Raw genomic sequence first — 21,938 nt, 5'->3', positions numbered from 1 at the left:
AGGTGCAGCTGGCAGAATGAAGGAAACAGTAAAGATTAGAGTAGAGAGAAATGAAAGAAAAAATAGGAAAACAAAATCAGCAAAACCAAAAGTAGATTCATTGAAAAGATCAACAAAACTTGAAACCTCTAGCTAGACTGACTAAGAAAAAAAGAGAGAAGATGGAAATAACTAAAATCAGAAGTGAAAGGGAGGACATTACTACTAATTTTCTAGAAAGAAAAGGAGTATAAGATAAGACTATGAACAATTGTACACCCAAAATTAGATAACTGAGATGAAATCAACAAATTCATAGAACATAAAAATGATCTAAATTGACTTGAGAAGAAATAGAAATTCTCAATAGACGTCTAACAAGTAAAGAGATTGAAGGAATAATGAAAAACCTCCCAACAAAGAAAAGCCCAGAATCAGAGGTTCACTGCTGAGTTCTACCAAATTTTTGAAGAAGAGTTAACATGATTTCTTCTAAAACTCTTCCATAACTTATTTTATGAGGCTAGCATTATCCTGTAAAAAAGCCAGATAAAGATATCACAAGAAAATAAAATTAGAGGCCAATATCCCTTATGAATGTGCATGCAAAAGTCCTCAACAAAATAGTAGCAAACCAAATCCAACAGCAATTAAAAGGATTACACCATGACCAAGAGGCATTTTCCCAGAAATGCAGGGGTGTTTCAACAACAGAAAATAATGCAATGTAATAAACCCCATTTAAATAATTTTAAAAACCACATGATCATTTCAATTCATTCAGAAAAGGCATTTGACAAAGTTCAACATGCTTTCATGATAAAACACCCAAATAATTAGAATAGAAGGTAATTTCCTCAGAATGATAAAGGATTTTTATGAAAAACCCGTAGTTATACTCAATGTTGAAAGACTGAAAGCTTTCTGCCTAAGATCATGAAGAAGACAAGCATGCTTCCTTTAATCACTGCTATTCAACATTGATCTGGAAGTTCTAGCCAGAGGAATTGGATGCAAAATGAAAATTTTGGACCATCTAAATTGGACAGAAAGAACCAAAACTATTGCTAGTCACAGATAGCATGATCTTATGTATAGAAAATCCCAAACAATCCACAAGACTATTACTACAGCTAATGAAAAAAATAAGCAAAGTTTCAGGTTATGAGATTAATACACAAAAATCAGTCGTGTTTCTATACACCAACAATGAACAACTTGAAAATGAGTTTAAGAAAGCAATTCCATTTATAATAGCATCTAAAAGAATTACTTAGGAAAAATTCTGACCAAGGGGGTAAAAAATTTGTGTGCTGAAAACTACAAAACATTGCTGAAAGAAATTAAAGAGAATCTAAGTAACTGGAAAGACACATGTGTCCATGGATTAGAAGACTTAGCAATGTTAAGATGACACTACCTAAAGCTATCTACAGATTCAACACAATCCCAATAAAAATTCTAACAGCATTTTTTCTGCAGAAATGAAAAAGCCAATCCTCAAACTCATATGGAATTGTGATGGACCCAGAATGACCAATCTAGAAAAAACTATCTAGAAAAAGAATAAAGTTAAAGATCTCAGACTTCGTGACTTCACAACTTACAGCAATTAAAACAAGTACTGGCACAAGGACATACATATAGACCAATGAAATAGAATAGAGAGCCCAGAATTAAATGCTCACATATATGGTAAATTAATTTTCTACAAGGTGCCAAGACCATTCAATGGGGGAAAAGACAGTTTTTTCAACAAATACCACTGTGAAAACTAAATATCCACATCAAAAGAGTGAAAGTTGGATCCTATCTGATACCATACATAAAAATTAACTCAACATATATCAATGACCCACATATAAGAGCTGAAACCATAAAGCTCTTGGAATAAAAAGGGGTAAATCTTTGTAACTTTGGATTTGGCAGTGAATTCTTAGACATGACACTGAAAGCACAAGCAACAAAAGAAAAAGTATATAAACTAGATATCATCAAAATAAAAAATTTTTACATATGAAAGAATATTATCAAGGAATTGAAAAGAAACCTACAGATTGGAGAAAATACTTGAAAATCATGTATCTAGTAAAGATCTTGTATGTAGAAAATATAACGGACTCATAACTCAACAACAAAAAGACAAATGTCTAAATAAAAAAATGTGCGAAGAACTTGAGTAGACATTTCTCCAGGGAAGATATACAAATGGCCAAGAAGTACATGAAAAGATGCTCAACATCATTAGTCCTTAGGGAAATGTAAATCAAAACAAGAATGAGATACTACTTCACACCCATTATGATGGTGATTATTTTTTTAAAAATGACATGTTTTGGCAAGAACGGGGAGAAATTAGAAACCCTGTGCATTACTTGTGGGAATGTAAAATGGTGACACTACTGTGGGAAAGAGTCTGGGAGTTTTTCTAAAGGTTAAAGATGGAACTACCATATGACCTAGCAATTCTACTCCTGGGTATGTAGTGAAAAAAATTTAAATCAAGGACTCAAAAAGATATTTGTATACCAGTGTTCATAGGAGCATTATTCATGATAGCTAAAATGTGGGAACAATCCAAGTGTCCATTAACAGATAAATGGATAAACAAAATGTGGTGCATATATACAATGGAATATTATTCAGCCACAAAAAAGGAATAAAATTTTTATATATGCCACATCATGGATGGAACTTGACAACATTATGCTAAGTGAAATAGGCCAGACACAGGAGGACAAATATTGTATATTTCCACTTCCTAGAATAGGAAAATTCATATAGACAGAAGTAGAATAAAGGTTACCAGAATAGGGGACAGGAAAGCAGGGAGAGTTATTATTTAATGGGTACAGAGTTTTTGTTGGGAAGAATGAAAAAGTTTTGGGTATAGGTAGTGATGATAATTATACAATAATGTAAATATATTTGTTGCCTGTATTGAATATATTTATTGTACTGAATCGTACACTTACAAGTAGTTATAATGATAAATATGTATATTTTACAATTTAAAAAGATATATGAACAACTATATGCCATTGATTTTTTTGTAGACACATAGATAAGATTAAGGATATTACTTTCATTTCCAAGTTTTTATAATGCACAGATTTTAAATTTTAAAAAATACTTTTTTCTTTTGCATTAGTGAGATGATCATGTAGTTTTTCTGCTTAATGTGGTGATATTCAATAATTAATTTTTAATGTTAAACCAACTCCGTATTCCTATAATAACCAAACTTGGTTGTATTATCCCTTATTATATATTTCTGGATCCAATTTGTTAATAGTTTATAACAAAATTTTGTGTTAATGTCCGTGAGACAGACTGACCTGTAATTTTCCTTTCTTATAACGTTCTTAGATTTTGATAGCAACATTATGCTGGCCTGATATAAAAAGTTAAGGAATAGTCCTTTGCATTCACTAAAAGATTTTTTCATATAAGGTTGGTGTTATCTAAAGATTTCCATTTGCATTTGGGCATGAATCAAGGATGCTATCTGTCATTTCTATGTTCAACATTGGACTTAAGGTTTTAGTCATTGCAATAAGCAAGAAAATAAAGTTGTAAGGACTGGAAAAAGAAGGAATAGAATGTCATTATTTGCAGATGACATTTTTGTGTACATAGAAAATCTAAAATAATTACAGATAACCTGTGCAAACTAGTGACTGAATTTTGCAAGGTTAGTGATATAATTGATATACAAAAATAGGTTTTATTTAGAAAATGAAATTTAAGAAGATAACCACTAAAATGGTTAAGAAGATACCACTAAAACTCACATAGTCAGAAATAAATCTAATGATGTGCAACATTTATACCATCCAAGATGACAAAACTTTACTGATTTTCTACTACCTACAAACGTGGAGGAACTTATATCAGACCAATCCTCCAACACTTAACAATTATAAACTATGGACCAATTTTTAAAAAGTTGAATGTACTTCACAATGACTAAAAGTAGGCAGAAACTAGAAGGGAGTTCACACTTGGAATGAAAAAGTGTGAGTTTCTTATTTTTATTGCTTTTATCCTAAGGACAGGCTATAATTTGGAGGTATGGCATAGCTAAAACCCAGATCATTACGCTGGTACATTCTTATAAACTTTTAAGGAAAAAAAATACCAATACTATACAAAATATTTTCGAAAATAAAGGAAGAGAGAATATTTCCCAACTCATTTCATTAGGTTAGTAAAAACTAACAGAACCATACATTTGGAATTTGAGAAATACACATAAAAGTAACTAGACAAAGAATAAACCAAACATATATATATATTATTATATTTATTATATTTATTATATATGTTATATATTATATATATAACAGGTTAGTGGTTACCAGAGGAGAAGGGGGTTGGGGGTGAGCAAAAGGGGTAAAGAGGCTCAGAAGTAGGGTGACAGATAAAAATTAGACTATTGGTGTGAGCACGATTCAGTCTATACAGAAACTGATAAACAATAATGTACCTCTGAAATTACATAATGTTATAAACTATTATGACCTCAATAAAATAATTGAAAAAAATATAAAAAATCAGAATAAATCCAAGAAAAGTAGAAGGGATTACATAATATGGATAAGAGTAGAAACTAAAGAAACAGGAAACAAAAATAAAAGAGAGCACTAGAAGAGCCAAAGATTGGTTCTTTGGAAAGATTATAACGTTGACACGACTCTGGTAATTTAATAAAGAAAACAAAAGGTCCAAATAAACAGTCTTAGGAATAAAATGGAGACATAAATATAGATGCTGCAGACATTAAAAGAGACAAGATGATTTGATAAATAATTTTAAGATGACACGTTTGAATATTTAGAATAATTAGATAGAATTGTATAAAAAATAACTTCCCAACACTTTATCAAGAAGAATTATAAAATGTAAATGGTCCTATGAACCATTAAAGAAATTAATCGTTAGTTAAAAATCTTTCTACAAAGAAAACATGAGGCCCATATTGCTGTATTAGTAAGTTTTATGAAATATGTGAAAAATAGAATTCTAATCTAATACAAACCCTTTTAGAGACTGGGAGGAAAAATAGCCTCTCTATTCATTCTACGAAGTTAGTATAACTTTGACATCATACATAAAAAAGAATAGAAGAAAAGAAATTTAGAATTAATAAAAGAAAGGAAAAAGTAATTCATTATAATCAAACTGGATTTTTCCTAGTAATGCAGAGTAGACTTAATGGACTAATAATAAGACTCAGAAAGTCTATTAATGCAATGCATATTAATAAATTAATAGGGGAAAATCTTGATATATGCAAAAATGTCATTCAAAAACATCCAATGGTGATTCATAATAACATTTCTTAATAAGTAGGAAAAATCTTCCATATCTTTGTAAAGGGTATTTGCAAAAAATATACAACAAATATTGTACTCAGTGCTGAATCATTTAAAACATTCCCTTTAAAATCCACATTACACCTAAGGTCCTGGTCAGTGCAGTAATAGGTACAAATAAAGGAGATGAGATTAGAAAGGAAGAAACTAAACTCATTATTCAGAGATGATGTGAAAATCAAGACACTTTTATCGGAAATATGGAGAATGTATAAGAAGGCAATCCAAAACAGCAGACAGCAGGTTGACTTTTCTCTAGACCGTGTAGAGAGACTTAGTATTCAGCCATTATGCACAAGATGGCCACACTCTTTACGATTTGTATTCAATCTAGTTGGTTGCTATTCTACTCTTATTGGTCAATACACATGCTGAACTGGAAGATAAATATTTTTAAATAGTATTCATGCATTTACAACACATTTTTCTCGGTTTTTATCTTCCCACTCCACTCATATGGTGTCCTTCAACAATTTGTCAGCTAGGGAATTATATTACTCTTTATCCAGGAAGATTGTCCTTTACTCCTTAGAGGTGAGAGAATATTTATGTACTCTATAGAGAGAGGCTAAAATACTTTATAACATTAGTCACTTGTTATTTTTGGCATCTACTCAAGTGACCAATCGATGTCCAGAATTCTTTCCAGCTACCAGAGTATATGTATATACACCGTTTGTTACCCTCTTTGGGGCAGGCTTGGTATGACTTTACCACTTCGAAAATTTATGTCTTAGAAATTCACTCATCCTCTATCACCCTTGGTTGGCCACTTCTCTTTTGCCCAAGTCTTTCAAATATGATTTTTGCTCAGACATATAATTTTATCTTTAGTCCCCCAAATCTGAACTCAGTCTTGAAGTCCTACAATGACAATTCATAACGTTAACTCTTAACCATATTTTATATTTCTTTATATATATTCATCAACTATTATACACATTAATATCTAGAGAAACCTCAGTTAGCTTTAAGCATAGGTCTCTGAGATGTTATCTCCTTTCAAGGTATAAAATATTTCTTATCTCTTTCCCACTATTGAGTCCTAGGCCAAATTTCCTCTTCCAACTGTGTCTTTATTATCATGTAGGACAAGAAATAATCAGTATGGGTTTCCTGTTCACCTCAGGTGACAAGAAGATAGATTATATGAATATCAACTTTCTCCAAACGATTTTCCAATGCTGTAATTATAAACACAAACTATGCTGCAAGACCTCATGGATTGTATACTTAGTGGCAAGATTTTAGAGTTTTTTGAGTATAGTAGTATGGCTTTGTAATTTTCTCAGTTTGATTTGATCAACTGGAGGGAGATTTTGTTTTCCTGGGGCAATTCATTTCATATCAAGCATGTTAATATTATCATCCTTTTAATAACAGACAGGGAAGCTGCTTCTAAAAGTCTCCTGCTTAGAGGATTGATGGTGATACCCATGCATAACCTTGGGATGAGCATTAGCAAATACTATGATATCCAGGAGAGGAAGGTGCTGTGTTCCTCAACAAGCACTCCTCCTGCCCACCTAAATTGTGATAAAATAGGTAAGTATCTGGGGCTCTCCAAGGCTCATTAGAGTTACTATTAGTTAGTTACTTACTGCATTTGAATAGCTCTACCTACATTATTTTGAATCTTCACAATAACTAGTCATTATGTGTTGTTATCCTCACTTTAAGAAAACTAAAGCTTATACAAAATTGAATCACTTACTCTATGTCACACAGTTTATACAAGTTAGAGCTAAGATTCAAAGCTTATATGCATAATGCATTTTCTCATGGGAAAGAATCTCCATGGATGAATGGATAAAGAAAATGTGGCATATATAAACAATAGAATATTATTCAGCCATAAAAAGGGAAATCTTGCTATTTGAGACATATGGATACACCTTGAGGGCATTATGCTAAGTGAAAATAAGTCAGTCAGAGAAAGACAAATACCATATGATCTCACATGTATGTTGAATCTAAAAAACAAACAAACAAACAAACAGCCTGAACTCATAGATACAGAGAACATATTGGTGGTTGCCAGAGGCAGGGGGTGTGGAGTGTGCAAAATGGGTGAAGGGGGTCAAAAGGTACAGTTATAAAATAAATAAGTCATGGGTATGTAATGTACAGCATGGTGACTATAGTTAATAATACTGTATTGCATATTTGAAAGTTGCTGAGAGAGTATCTTAAAAGTTTATATCACAAGAAAAAAAATTTGTAATTGTGTGGTGATGGCTGTTAACTAGTCTTATTGTGGTGACCATTTTTCAATATACACAAATATTAAATCATTAGGTTATATACCTGAAGCTAATATAATGTTCTATGTCAATTAAATCTCAATTAAAAAAAGACAATCAAAAAATAAGCATGGGTACTGGCCCCATGGCCGAGTGGTTAAGTTCATGTGCTCTGATTTGGCGGCCCAGGTTTTTGCTGGTTCAGATCCTGGGCGTGGACCTAGCACTGCTCATCATGCCATGCTGAGGAGCATCCCACATAGCAGAGCCAGAAGGACCTGCAACTAGAATATGCAACTATGTACGGGGGGGCTTTGGGGAGAAAGAAGAAGAAGGAAGAAGGAGAAGGAGAAGGAGGGGGAGGGGGAGGAGGAGGAGGAGCAGGAGAAGGAGAAGAAGAAGAAGAAGGAGAAGGAGAAGGAGAAGGAGAAGGAGAAGAAGAAGAAGAAGAAGAAGAAAAGAGAGGATTGGCAACAGATATTAGCTCAGGTGCCAATTTTTTTTAAAAAAAGCATAAAAAAAGATTCAAACCTACAGATTCAAGAAACTGGATACATTACAAATAGATTAAAACCAAAGAAATCTATGCCAAGAGACACTATAATCAAAACTAAAAACAATAAAAACGTCTTGAAAGCAGCTACAGAAAAACGATGCCTTATCTATAAGGGAAAAACAGTTCCCTAATTTATAGAAGATTTCTCATCAGAAGCCATGAAGACCAGAGGAAGTGGCATGTGATTTTCAAGTGCTGAAATACAATAATTTTCAACTCAAAATTCTATATACATAGAAAATATCTTTCAGGAGTGAAGGGGAAATCAAGACATTTTCAGATGAAGGAAATCTACAGGACTTTTGTCACCAGTAGAAACCCTAAAAGAATGACTAACAAAAGTTCTATAAACAAATTAAATGATAAAAGAAGGAATTGTGGAACATCAAGAAAGAAGAAGGAACAACAGAAAGAGTAAAAATATGGGTGAATACAATGTACTTTCTTTCTGCTCTTGAGCTTTCTTGAGTCTGGAAGTTAACACAAAAATGATAACATTGTCTGATAATGTTCTCGATGTATATAGAGAAGATATTTAAGACAATTATAAATGGGGAGGTTAAAGGGATATAAATCAAGTGAAGTTTTCTACACTTCACTCAAACTGGTAAAAGGAAGACACCATGATTGTGATAAGCTACATGTGCACAATGTAATGCCTAGAGCCAACACTGTAAAAGGTACGCAAGGTGATACACTAAAAAAAAAAAGACAAAATATAATGTAGTTGAATTTTAAAACTAAACAAAAAATATTGCTAGGTATTTTCAATTTGTAAAAATTCATTGAGTCCTATACTTTGGTGAATTTCTATGTATGTATATAATGTTTTAATAAAAAGTTTTTTTAAAAGGGAGAGTTGATCATCTTCAGCTCCTTGATGTGCCTACTGTTTTCCCTATCATGAATTCAGAACTTTTTCTCATAAGTGATTGGAAAAGTGTCAGCTCTTGGGCACCTACAACCTAGTTTAAATGTTACTGTTCCCTTATAGGTAAGAGTGTTTCATATGTAACACATTCCAGGTGATTCTTCTGCCACTGCCCCATACTTTCAGAACCACCATCTGAAGTATTTTTGGGGAAAAAGGTTTTGGGGCAAGAAGAGCCTCTGCTGCTACCCAGTATTCTGGTTCTGGCTATCTGGTTTATATTAGAAATGGATGCCTAGAAGTATAGCAAGACAAAACTTATGGAATTAAAGGTTTTGCTTCCCTTAAAGGATTTTGAAGATATGTTGCATGACATACAAAGTTATTAAACATACCATTAAATATACTAATTGTGTGCTTATTTGACAACCATTCAATTTGATTCTATAGTACTTCTTGTTTGTTGACTTCTTAGAGTTTTCTCATTGGGTTAATTTTTTAAGTAAGCCTATATCTTTATCTTTGTTGTTGTCATCAACAGCTAAGCTTAACGTATATAGTTTGGATGATGACGCAATTGGAAAATATTTAATTGCAATGGCTGTCACAGGATTTATTTTCTTCCTCATCATTTTCCTTCTGGAGACTGCTTCATGGACCGTGAAAACCTTTGTGTTTCGCTATATTTTCTTTGCTATCTACAAGAAATTTAATAAGGTGAGTAGCTTATCTCTTAGATATCTCTAAGAAGAAAAGCATATCTCTACACATGCTTTATTACTGGATTTAGGAATAAAAATCAATCCATGTCGATTGGGATCCATGGGAATCACAGATCTTCATCATAATTTGAATTTTGTGGTTTCTAAACATTATGGCCTCTACCAGTCAGAACATGGTATTTTTTTGTAGTTTGATTATAACAGAAAAGCTTTCCCTTGAACATCTCCTGTGTCAGAAAACCATTCCCTCCCCACACTGCCCCTTCACCCTAACTTGGCCCCTGGATAATTCTAACAAACTGCCAGGTGATGTTGATTTTGCTGGCCTGCAGAATGCATATTTGATTGTAAGGCTCTACAGCGGTTGTTCTCACCCTTTGGCAGGTATCAGTCTTCTGTAGGGCTTCTGAAACTACAAATTGCTGGTCTCTGTCCCATGAGTTTCTGATTTAGTGGATCCTAGGTAGGGCCTGAAAACTTGCACATGTAATACATTCCCAGATGATTCTTCTCTCATGCTCTACACTTTGAGAACCACTGTCTGAAGTATTTTCAGAGAAAAGAATATTTTGAGGCACAATAAACCTCTCTTTTACCAAAATAAAATGAAATTGTATGACTCTCCCATAAGCTAAGACCTCAGTCTAAATTCCTGCCACTCCAGTGTGGTTTTTCTTCACATTGTGCAGCACAGGTCTGACTCTGTAGGTACTCAAGAATCAATGTGTGTGAGGAAGGAATGAATGATGGCACTTAAGTGAGACATGAAAGGCAGAGAGTATCCAGGATGTGCCTTTAGAGGTGGGACAGATACAGAGCAAAGGCCCAGCCCTGATGTCATCAGTGGAGCCAGCACCTGGTGTCCAAATCCTATGAAAGTCTCCCATTCAGCTGACCCATTAATCTACAAGATTAAGTAGGGAGTTTCCCAATGGGTGGGAAGAGCCCAGGGATTGGAGAGTCAGGCTAAGTGAGCAAGCAAATAGCTGGTTAGCACCAGCAACATTGCTTATAGGAAGCAAAGTGCAATGCTCAAGGCCGAGGTGATCATACATTCCAAAGATATACCTCAGGAACCTACTATGTGCCTATCACACTAGATGCTGGACAGGACTAAGATTCCTGAGAGGGGTCCAGGAGGAACAAACAGATCCCCAGACTTGGAGGAGAGATGAAAGGAGACCTCCATAGAGATAAAAGAGAAAGGGCTTAGGACCGGGACCAAGTCAGGGCTCAGACATATACCAGCCAATGAAATATGTGCTCTGCTAAAAGGAAATGCAAAATGCTGAAAGTGCATCTAGGTGTCACCAAAACAAGCTTTGCGCATTTGATGACTCTTGAAGAAGTGAGTTCAAGGCAGAGAGGTCAACTTATACACAAACAAGGATATGGGAAACATTCAAGAAGATATTCAGCATGTCTGGAGCCAAGTCCAGGTGTTGACAGGCAGAGCAAGATGATTACAAAAGATGCTAGGAGCCAAAGCAGGAAAGGCCTCACAAGTGCCAGGCTAAGGATCTTGAACTTCATTCTGAGGGCAATAGAGAGTCGTGGGAATGAGGAATTCAATGGCAAAATTATCTAGACTTGGAATTTTCTTTGGGGTAAAGCTTGTAACAATAGTTTCAAATTACATGACATTGGAGTACACAGGGTTTCTATTCTTTTCTTATTTTGTACTTTTGAAGGAATGTGTCAATTTCATCTAAAGAATCAAATGTATTGACAAATTTGTGCACAGTATCTTTTTATTTTGCACTTAACAGCTGTTTGTAGTTTGCGGGTTTTCTTCCCACCACCTTTTATCTTGATTACCCTTGCTAGGATTTTAACCAATTTTATTAATCTCTTCAAGGGAACGACTTTTGAATTTTTGACTTCTCTGTTACCGGTTTTATTTTCTATTTCATTGATTTCTTTTCTTACCTTTATTTTTCTGTCCTACTCTCTTATGAGGCCATAATTTGAGACTAATACCTAAAAAGAATATTACAAAGCAGAAAAATTAAAGATGAATCATGCTTATGGACATAGATGCAAAAATCCTTCACAAAAATGTTAGCAATGACTGGTAAGGTTTATTACAGGAATGCAGGGATAGTGAAACATTTTAAGATCAATCACCACACTAATAAAATGTAATTCACTATATTAATAAGGAAAATGAGAAAAACAATGCTATCACCATTTCTATACAAGAGTTTACTGCAGGTCTTAGTGAAATAGGGCAAAAAAAGAAATGATACGCATAAAGCTTTGAAAAAGACGTAAAATTGATTATTTATAAACGGCTGGAGTGTGTACATAGATAATTTAAAGAAATGAAATATTAGAATTAATATTGCTGAATAAAGTCAGTGTAGAAAAATCAGTTATGTATCTATATAAAAGCCACAAACAAAAAGTGAAATGTAAAATGATGCCATTTGAATAGGATAAAAACAAAAATATCTAGGAATAAATCTAATAGAAGTTATGCAATGCCTTTACTGGAAAATTACAAAACACTATTGAGATATCAAAGAAGACCTATATAAATGAAGGAATATAACATATTGTTGCTTTGAACAACTCAGTCATGGGAAGATGACAGATTTCCTCTAAATTGTCCTAAAGAATCAATGCAATCTCAATCAAAATTCTAGTGGGTATTTTTGTGCATGCATGTGTATATGTGGAAGATGATCAGCTGATTCTAAAGTCTTCATGGAAGACTAGACCAGATGTCTAAAGGACATCCATCTCTATGATTCTTATTTTGAAAATATAGGATAGAGTGGCCAGCGAATTATCTGGGGAATCTGAAGATGAAGATGTACAACGTGAAAGAGAGAGGATCCTGGAGAATGCTCCAGAGTTGCTGAATTCCACAGTGCTTGTTAAGGAACTCACAAAGGTAATGTTATTCAATGGCCAACTTATGATGGTTTTATTCCCTCTAAAGAGCAGGTCACTAGTGTCAAGGACTCACTGTGATTCTTTGGGATCTATGTGTACTCCCCAAATAGAATAGAAGAGTTCTTGTGAAATTGTTTAATGTAGTGGTCCATAGGGGTCTGATATATTGTTTGTGTTTGACCTATAACTATTCTTTACTAAATTGTTTTCCATATTTTTTAAGATATATTTTGCATGGCCAGCCATGTTGGCTGTGAGAAATATCTCTGTTGCAATCCAAAAGGAGGAGTGCTTTGGGTTGCTTGGATTAAATGGAGCTGGAAAAACTACTACTTTCAAAATTTTGACTGGAGAGGAGACTGCTACCTCTGGGGATGTGTTTATTGAGCAGATCAGCATCACCAAAGATCTCCGAAAGGTAAGACAGTATTACTGTCTGAGATGTTAGAAGCATGATGACTTGTATGGTGAAGTTAAGAGGCAGGTCGTGGGAGATGACAGGTAGGAATCTTGGTAGCATTGATATTGATACTGTTGACTCAGCCAGTGGGTTCTAGAAAGAGAAATACATTTTTGAGGGGAGGTGGTGAGGCAATAAGAGCAGCCTTACCCTGTGAATCTAGGACAAGATTGTCTTTAGTGTGTTTTGAAACTATTGGAGAGCAAGATAGTGGAATAGGAGGCTTCCATCTTTTCCTCCTTCCATGGATGCACCAAGTAAACTGCCACACAGGGATCAATTCTCTCTGAGAGAAATCTAGGAACTAGTTGAGAGACTCCTACACACCACACAACTGAGAAAATGCCCACACTGAAACGGGTAGGATAAGCTGAGACACACTGGCACCATAAACCCCACTCACAACACAGTGCCTTACATTCAGGAGGGAACCCCCAACTCCCAGCTTCTCCCCGAGGAGTGAAGGGTTTGGGACCACACATCTAGCTCCTCAACTTTTCGGCTGCCATCCAAGGGATTGGCTCTCAAATCACCCAGCTCTTGAGGCTGACAGGACATGGCATTCATGAGTATCCCAGGGCCGCAGAGAACAAAAAGGCAGTTTCAACAGGTGCATAAGCACACGTAGTGGCTATTCCCCATGGCTCACATAAAGCAAGTAGGCCAATATACCCAGCTCCCAGTTTCTTGCCAAAAGGGGCTTGACTGCATATCTAATGTCCCAACATTCCTACCTGCTGCTCACAGGTTAAACTTCAAATTAGCCTGCATCTGGGAGCTGATGGCACAAGCAATTAGTATTCCTCTGGGAGCCTGAATGGGCGTGTGAGCACATCCTCGGCCTTCAGGGCACTGACAGGACTTGGCATGTCCTAATCTCCTAGGGCCACTAACATACTCCATGGTTTGGACAAACACAAAGGTTTAAGAGGCTCTGAGAATCTCTGGCCAGGCTGATTGGTGATTTCATCTGCTACACAACGTCAATCTGTCTACACTGGGCGAGTTGGCTGTCTTATCTAATGCGCAGAAACCAAGTACAGAGAGTCAGGGAAAATGAAGAGACAAGGAAATATGTTCCAAATAAAAAAACAAGATAAATCTCCAGAAAAAAAGACCCTAACAAATGGAGACAAGTGATTTATCTGACAGAGAATTCAAAACAACTATCATAAATATGCTAACCAAGTTGAGCAACAAAGTGAGAACTTCAAGAAAGAGATGGAAGATACATAAAAATACCAAATAGAAATCATAGATCTGAAGTCTTTCACCTCCTTGGTTAAGTTAATGGCTAAGTATTTTATTCTCTTTGATGCTATTGTAAATGGAACTGTTTTTGGATTTTTTCATTGTTGTTGTATAGACATGCAACAGATTTTTGCATGTGGACTTTGTATCCTGCTGTTTTGCTGAATTCATTTATTCTAATAGGTTTTTTTTATGGAATCTTTAAGGTTTTCTAAGTGTAAGATCATTTCATGTGCAAACGGAGACAATTTTACTTCTTCCTTTTTTATTTGGTTGCCTTTTATTTCTTTTTCTTGCCTAATTGATCTGAATAGGACTTCAGTACTGTGTTGAGTAGGAGTGATGTGAGTGGGCACTCTTGTCTTACTCCTGATCTTAGAGGAAAAGCTTTTACTCTTTCACAGTTGAGTATGATGTGTGCTGTGGGTTTTTCATATGTGGTTTTTATTATGTTGATGCAGTTTCCTTCTATTCCTATTTTGCTGAGTGGTTTTTGTTTGCTTGGGTTTCTTTGATTTTCACTTTTTATTAAGATTATGATAGTTTACAACCTTGTGAAATTTCAGTTGTACAGTATTGTTTGTCAGTCGTGTTGTAGGTGCACCACATCACCCTTTGTGCCCACCCCTCACCGCCCCTTGCCCCTGGTAACCACTAATCTGTTCTTTTTGTCTACATGTTTAACTTCCACATATGAGTGAAGTTATACAGAGATTGTCTTCTGGCTTATTTCACTTAACATAATACCCTCAAAGTCCATCCATGTTGTTATGAATGGGACGATTTTATCCTTTTTTATGGCTGAGTAGTATTCCAGTGTGTGTGTGTGTGTGTGTGTGTGTATGTGTGCGTGTGTGCGCACGCGTGTGTGTGTGTATCTTCTTTATCCAATCATCAGTTGATGTGCACTTAGGTTGCTTCCACATCTTGGCTATTGTAAATAATGCTGCAATGAACAAAGGAGTGCATGGGACTTTTGGAATTGCTGATTTCAAGTTTTTTGGATAGATATGCAGTAGTGGGATGGCTGGGTCACATGGTATTTCTACTTTTAATTTTTTGAGAAATCTTCATACTGTTTCCCACAGTGGCTGCACCAGTTTGCATTCCCACCAGCAGTGTATGAGGGTTCCTTTTTCTCCACAACCTCTCCAACATTTGTCCCTTTTTGTTTTGGTTATTTTTGCCATTCTAAGGGTGTTGAATTTTGTCAAGTGCTTTTTCTGCATCAATTGAGATGATCATGTGCTTTTTTCCTTCATTCTGTTAATGTAGTGTATTACATTGATAGATTTTCATATGTTGAGCCATCCTTGCATTCCAGGAATTAATCCTTCTTGGACATGGTATATAATCCTTTTAATATGCTTCTGAATTTGGTTTACTACTATTTTGTTGAGGATTTTTACGTCAACATTGATAAGGATATTGATCTGTACTTTTATTTTCCTGTAACATCTTTGTCTAGCTTTAGTATCAGAGTAATGCTGGCCTCATAGAAGGAGTTAGGAAGTGTTACCTCCTCTTCAGTTTTTTAGAAAAGTTTGAGGTGGATTGGTATTAGTTCTTTATTTTATTATTTTTTTAAAAATCATGATATTTATTTATTTATTTTTTGAGGAAGATTAGCCCTGAGCTAACTACTGCCACTCTTCCTCTTTTTGCTGAGGAAGACTGGCCCTGAGCTAACATCCATGCACATCTTCCTCTATTTTATACATGGGATGCCTACCACAGCATGACTTTTGCCAAGTGGTGCCATATCTGCACCCGGGATCTGAACCAGCGAACCCCGCGCTGCCGAAGTGGAACTTGCGAACTTAACTGCTGTGCCACCATGCCGGCCCCTGGTATTAGTTCTCTAAATGTTTAGAATTCACCAGTGAAGCCATCAGATCTATGGCCTTTTTTTTTTTTTTGGTCAGATTTTTGATTGCTGATTGAATCTCCTTACTAGTATAGGTCCATTCAGATTTTCTATTTCTTCATGATTTGATCTTGGTAGGTTTTATGTTTCTAGAAATTTGTGCATTTCCTCCAGATTATCCAATTTCTTGGCATTCAGTTGTTCATTGTACTCTCTTATAGTCCTTTTCTTGTAGTAATATTCTCGCTTTCATTTCTGATTTTAGTACTTTGTCTTCTCTCTTTTTTTTCCCAGTGTAGTTAGCTAGAGTTTTGTCAATTTGGTTGATCTTCTCAAAGAACCAACTTTAGTTCGTTGATTTCTGTATTGTTTTTCTGTTCTCTAGTTCATTTATCTCTGTTCTACTCTTTATTTTTTCCTTCCTTCTGCTAGTTTTGTGTTTAGTTTCTTCTTTTTCTGTTTCCTTGAGTTGTCAAGTTAGATTGTGGATTTGAGATCTTTCTTGTTTTTTAAAGTAAGTGTTTAAAGCTATAATTTGCCCCTCAGCACTGCTTTCACTGGGCCCTGTATGTTTTGGTATGTTTTGTTTTCATTTTCATTTATTTCTAAGTATTTTCTGATGTCCTTAGTGATTTCTTCTTTGAGCCATTGTTTAAGAGTTTGTTGTTTAATTTACACATATTTGTGAATTTTCCAGTTTTACTTTTGTAATTGATTTCTAACTTCATCCCATTGCAGTTGAGAAGGTACTTGGTATGATACCTACCTTTTAAACCTATGGAGACAATTTATGGCCTAACGTATATTCTATTCTGGAAAATGTCCAATTTACACTTGAAAAGAACACATATACTGTTGTTGCTCTGCATATGTCTGTTAAATCTAGTTGGTTAATTGTGTTTTTAAGTCCTTGATTTCCTTATTTGTCTTCTGTCTGGTGGTTCTATCCTTTACAGAGAGTGAGATATTGAAGTATCCAACTAATACTGTAGAACTATCTATTTGTCACTTCATTTCTGTCAGTGTTTGCTTCATATATCTTACAGTCTGTTATTAGGTGCACAGAGATTGATCATTGTTATATCTCCTTGCTGCATTGAAACTTTTATTAATATATTATGTCCTTCTATGTCTCTTGTAATCTTTTTTTTAAAATTTAAAGCTTATTTTGTCTGATATTAGTATAGCAACCCTGTTCTTTTGGTGACTATCTGCATGAAATATCTTTCTCCATCTTCCCACTTTCAATATATTTGTGTTTTTGGATCTAAATTGAGTCTCTTGTAGATAACATATAGTTGGTCATGTGTATCTAACCATTCTGCCAATCTCTGTCTTTTGATTGGAGAGTTTAATCATATATATTTAAAGTAATTGCCAATAAGAAAGGACTTCCTTCTGTCATTTTGCTATTATTTTCTACATGCCTTATAGCTTTTTTGTACCTCATTTTATGCATTACAGTCTCCTTTTGTGTTTAGTTGATTTTTGTAGTGAAATGTTTAAGTTCCTTTCTTGTATCCTTTTGTGCATATTCTATAGCTATTTTCTTTGTGGTTACCATGGTGATTATATCTTTTAGATCTAATTTAAATATAATTTTATAGTTAAAATTACATCTTTATACATTGTGTGACCAAAAAATAAACTAATATAAACTAATAATTCTTTTAAATGAATTGGTCTCTTAAATTATGTAGAAAATAAAATCTGGATTTGCAAACCAAAGTTACTGTAATAGTAGTTATTAGACTAGTAATTTAAAAAATGTGTTAATCTCTTAAATCATGTAGAAAAAGTCAAGTTATAAACTTTTGTTACAATAATACTAACTCTTATTAATAATAATTGCCTGTATATTTACCTTAATTGAGATCTTTATTTCTTCATGCTGTTTGAGTTATGCTCTAGTGTCCTTTCATTTCACCCTGCAGGACTCCCTTTAGCATTTCTTACAGAGCAGGTCTAATATTAACAAACCCCTTCAGCTTTTGTTTATCTTGGAATGTCTTAATTTCTTGCTTACTTTTGAAGGGCAGTTTTGCCAGATATAGGAATTTTTGTAGAAGTTTTTTCTTTTAGCACTTTGAATATATTGGCCCATTGCCTTCTGACCTTCAAAGTTTCTGATGAGAAATCTGCTCATGATCCTATTGAGAATCACTTGTATGTGATGAGTCTCTTCTTCTTTACTGCTTTCAAGATTCTCTCTTTGTCTTTGATTTTGAAAAATTTTATTTTAATGTGTCTTGGTGTGGGTCTCTTTGAGTTCATCTTTTTTGGAGTCCCTTGAGCTTCTTGGATATTTATGTTCATGTCTTTCATGAAATTTGGGAAGTTTTTAGCCATCATTTCTTCAAATATTCTCTCTGTCCCTTTCTCATTCTCTTCTTATTCTGGCACTCTAACTATGCCTATATTCATCTACTTGATGGTGTTCCACAGGTCCCATAGGGTCTGTCCACTTTTCTTTAATGTTTTTTCTTTTGGTTTCATGGACTCAATAATTTCCATTGTCCTATCTTTTCATCTGCTGATTCTTTCTTCTGCCTACTTAAATCTGCTTTTGAATCCTTCTAGCGAATTTTTCATTTCACTTATTGTACTGAACAGCTCCACAAGTTCCTTTAGTTTCTCTTTAGGTTTTCTATCTCTTTATTGATATTTCCATTTTGTCCATACATTGTTTTCTTGACTTTCTCCACATATTTCTTTAATTCTTCAATCATCTTTAAGACAGTCATTTTAAAGTCTTTCTCTCTTTGTAGATCTACCATCAGATCTTTTTCAGGGGCAGTGCCTCTTGATTTATTTCTTTCCTTTAAATGGGCTGTACTTTCCTGTTTGCACCTCTGTGATCAGAACCAGCAATAAGTTATCAGAGCACAGATGCCCAGTATTCAGAGGACAGGATCATTTTTGCCCACTCTGGATCCCCCGTAGTTGTGTGCAAGCTTCTCGAGGAACATGTGCACAGATGCTGCCATGGTGCTGGGGGTGGAGGATGGTAGCTGCTAGTGTGCTAAGAGCTAAGTGAAACTGATTAAAATTAACCACAATTTACAGTCCAAATCTTCCCCTGGAACTGGCAAGCTTTCAATAGACTCCAGAGTTCCAAAATAGTTCTTGGACAGATTCTGCCAGTGTCATTGTTGTCTAGGTGGGAAGATAAATTCCTGGTGCTTCCTACTCTGTCTTCCCAGAATCTCCTGAATCTGTGTTCTTTTTATAGTGTTATGAGTTAACTACTTAATCATTTATTTAACTCATTTATTACCCTTCATTGTTTAAAGTGGTCTTTTCACTATATCCCACATAATTCAAAATATTTTGCGAGATGTGTTGGGTTCTCTTAACCCATGAATTAAAGGTGTAGTCTTAGAAATTCATTTTTAAATTTGCAAAATAGAGGTTTAAAAAATATTTATTGTTGATTTTTAATTTAATTACGTTCTGGTCAGGAATTTTGTCTGAATATTATATAATTTTTATAATATCTTAAGACTTCCCTTATGAACAATATATGACTGAAATAAGAGCTAGGATCCCAGTTCTGCTCACCTACATCTTAGATGATGCTCATAAATGCATATGGCATATAATAGAGAGACGGAGGGCTCCACTTATAATCCACTCATCTACCACCACTGCCAAAAAGTAGGATGTCACTGAGCCTAACCTACGTATTGCCATTCAGCCTGTCCTTTTATGACACAATTTGATTATGATATCTTGGCATCCCTTGCGACTAAACTAATGAAGACTTTTAGAGAAAAATAAGATCCCAAATTTCCAAAATATCCATCCAATTATTCACACTGGACTTCATACTACTGATTTATATCTCTTTTACTTTTTGAAAGTCGTCAGAGCTTCCTTTAGGCTTACAATGAGCAAAAATTGAGCCAATGGTAGACTAAACTCTATCTCATTCCCCTTTTTCTGTAAATAGGTGTACTGCTTTTATTTCAAGATTATTTTCCATTTATTTCATATATTGGTTATGGACTTATGTAGGGAGATAACTTTATGTTATAGAAATCATCTTGGTCACATACCTTTGTACATTTGTAGTTTTAATACGTGACAACAGCTTACAGTTGCAATGATTCTGTAATCACTGGAGAAAAATTATTTTCAAAAACTCTGTGGGTTCTGGGGCTGGCCCCGTGGCCGAGTGGTTGAGTTCGCCCACTCCGCTGCAGGCGGCACAGTGTTTCGTTGGTTCGGATCCTGGGTGCGGACATGGCACTGCTCATCAAACCATGCTGAGGCAGCGTCCTACATACCACAACTAGAAGAACCCACAACGAAGAATATACAACTATGTACTGGGGGGCTTTGGGGAGAAAAAGGAAAAAATAAAAAAATAAAATAAAATCTTAAAAAACTCTGTGGGTTCTAACCTCCTTAGAAGTGTGGGCTGGAGAACCTAAGGTCCTCTATGTTGTCTGTATTTACTATAATCTCAGTGAGGTAATTACTTGTGTCTATTGTTATTCTCTTGTTTTAGGTAAGGTCAAAAATTGGCTATTGTCCACAGTTTGATGCCTTGCTGGATTACATGACTGCTCGGGAAATGATGATCATGTATGCCAGGTTGTGGGGGATACCTGAGAAGCAAATTAATCGTTATGTGAATAAGAGGTTGCAAGCACTGAATCTGGAACCACATGCTGACAAGTTTATCTACACTTACAGGTGAGATATTATACTGGTACTCTCATTGCAGCTAATATTGAGGAGCCTCCCGGTGTTTCTGCTCTTTGGAATGGGCGCCCACAGTTTAACCAGAGCTCCACTGACAAACAGAGGCAATGACTGTAAAATAACCTAATGCCCTGCCAATGTTTAGATACCAGTAATAAAGCAGGCCTAGATAGTATCATATCTTCTTTTGCAGAGGTGAAACTCAGAATGCTATGTCTTTTGGAATTCTAGTCAGTGGATTACAAAAAAGAGCATCTTTCTCCCTATCTCTCTTTTGTTCTTTGCCTCTCAGGTAAAGACAGCGTGAGATTCTTTGTATAGGCTTGGACATTATGTCATTTACGTATCTGGGAATCCCAAGAAACCTCAAGAATAAGAATATAAATTTCACTGATAATGTGGCTAAAATTGATTTTCTAATCAAAAGTCACCTTTCTACATTTCAAATGAAAAAGACTTTATTTATATATCTGGATTTGGATCTCGTGCCTTGGTTGAGTCACATATAATCAGCATTTTTAATACCTCTGCTGTCTCCTATGACTCAGCATTTTGGAAATAGGCAAACTGTTTCCTGTAAAGAATGGATCAGATATGTATTAAACAGATGTTTTATGTATTAAATTACTGTAATGTATAGTCATCTTTGCTTCTACTTTCTCTCTCCTTCTTTGACCATGAAGTGGAGGAAACAAACGTAGACTGAGTACTGCTATTGCCCTAATGGGAAAGCCCTCAGTCATCTTCCTGGATGAGCCATCAACTGGCATGGACCCAGTAGCCCGTCGCCTGCTCTGGAACACAGTGTCACGGACACGTGAAAGTGGCAAAGTCATCATCATAACTTCTCACAGGTGTGGCTCATTGGGAACCTTGATTAAGGGTTGGAAGAGTTGCAGTGGCTATGGGAGGGCATTATTTGAGGTTGGCAATATTGGACAGTAAAATTGCCTCAGTATGCACGCTCCTCCTTTATCCTACTAAATGGAATGGCCAAGAA

At 35.2% G+C, this 21,938-nt stretch overlaps 1 protein-coding gene across 1 annotated transcript in view; it reads left to right on the top strand.

Annotated features, from left to right (window-relative positions):
- Positions 1–21,938, top strand: part of LOC124241987 (phospholipid-transporting ATPase ABCA3-like) — a 211,595-nt gene that overhangs the window by 182,773 nt on the left and 6,884 nt on the right. Inside the window, exons 23-28 of the mRNA XM_046666407.1 lie at positions 6,741–6,902; positions 9,569–9,744; positions 12,523–12,648; positions 12,874–13,068; positions 20,742–20,929; positions 21,622–21,792. Of these exons, the coding sequence (XP_046522363.1) occupies positions 6,741–6,902; positions 9,569–9,744; positions 12,523–12,648; positions 12,874–13,068; positions 20,742–20,929; positions 21,622–21,792 (1,018 nt within the window). The remainder of the gene's footprint in view (positions 1–6,740; positions 6,903–9,568; positions 9,745–12,522; positions 12,649–12,873; positions 13,069–20,741; positions 20,930–21,621; positions 21,793–21,938) is intronic.

The sequence above is a fragment of the Equus quagga genome, chromosome 7 (assembly GCF_021613505.1).
Source record: "Equus quagga isolate Etosha38 chromosome 7, UCLA_HA_Equagga_1.0, whole genome shotgun sequence".
Classification (NCBI taxonomy): Eukaryota; Metazoa; Chordata; class Mammalia; order Perissodactyla; family Equidae; genus Equus; species Equus quagga.
This window is presented reverse-complemented; position numbering and strand designations above follow the sequence as displayed.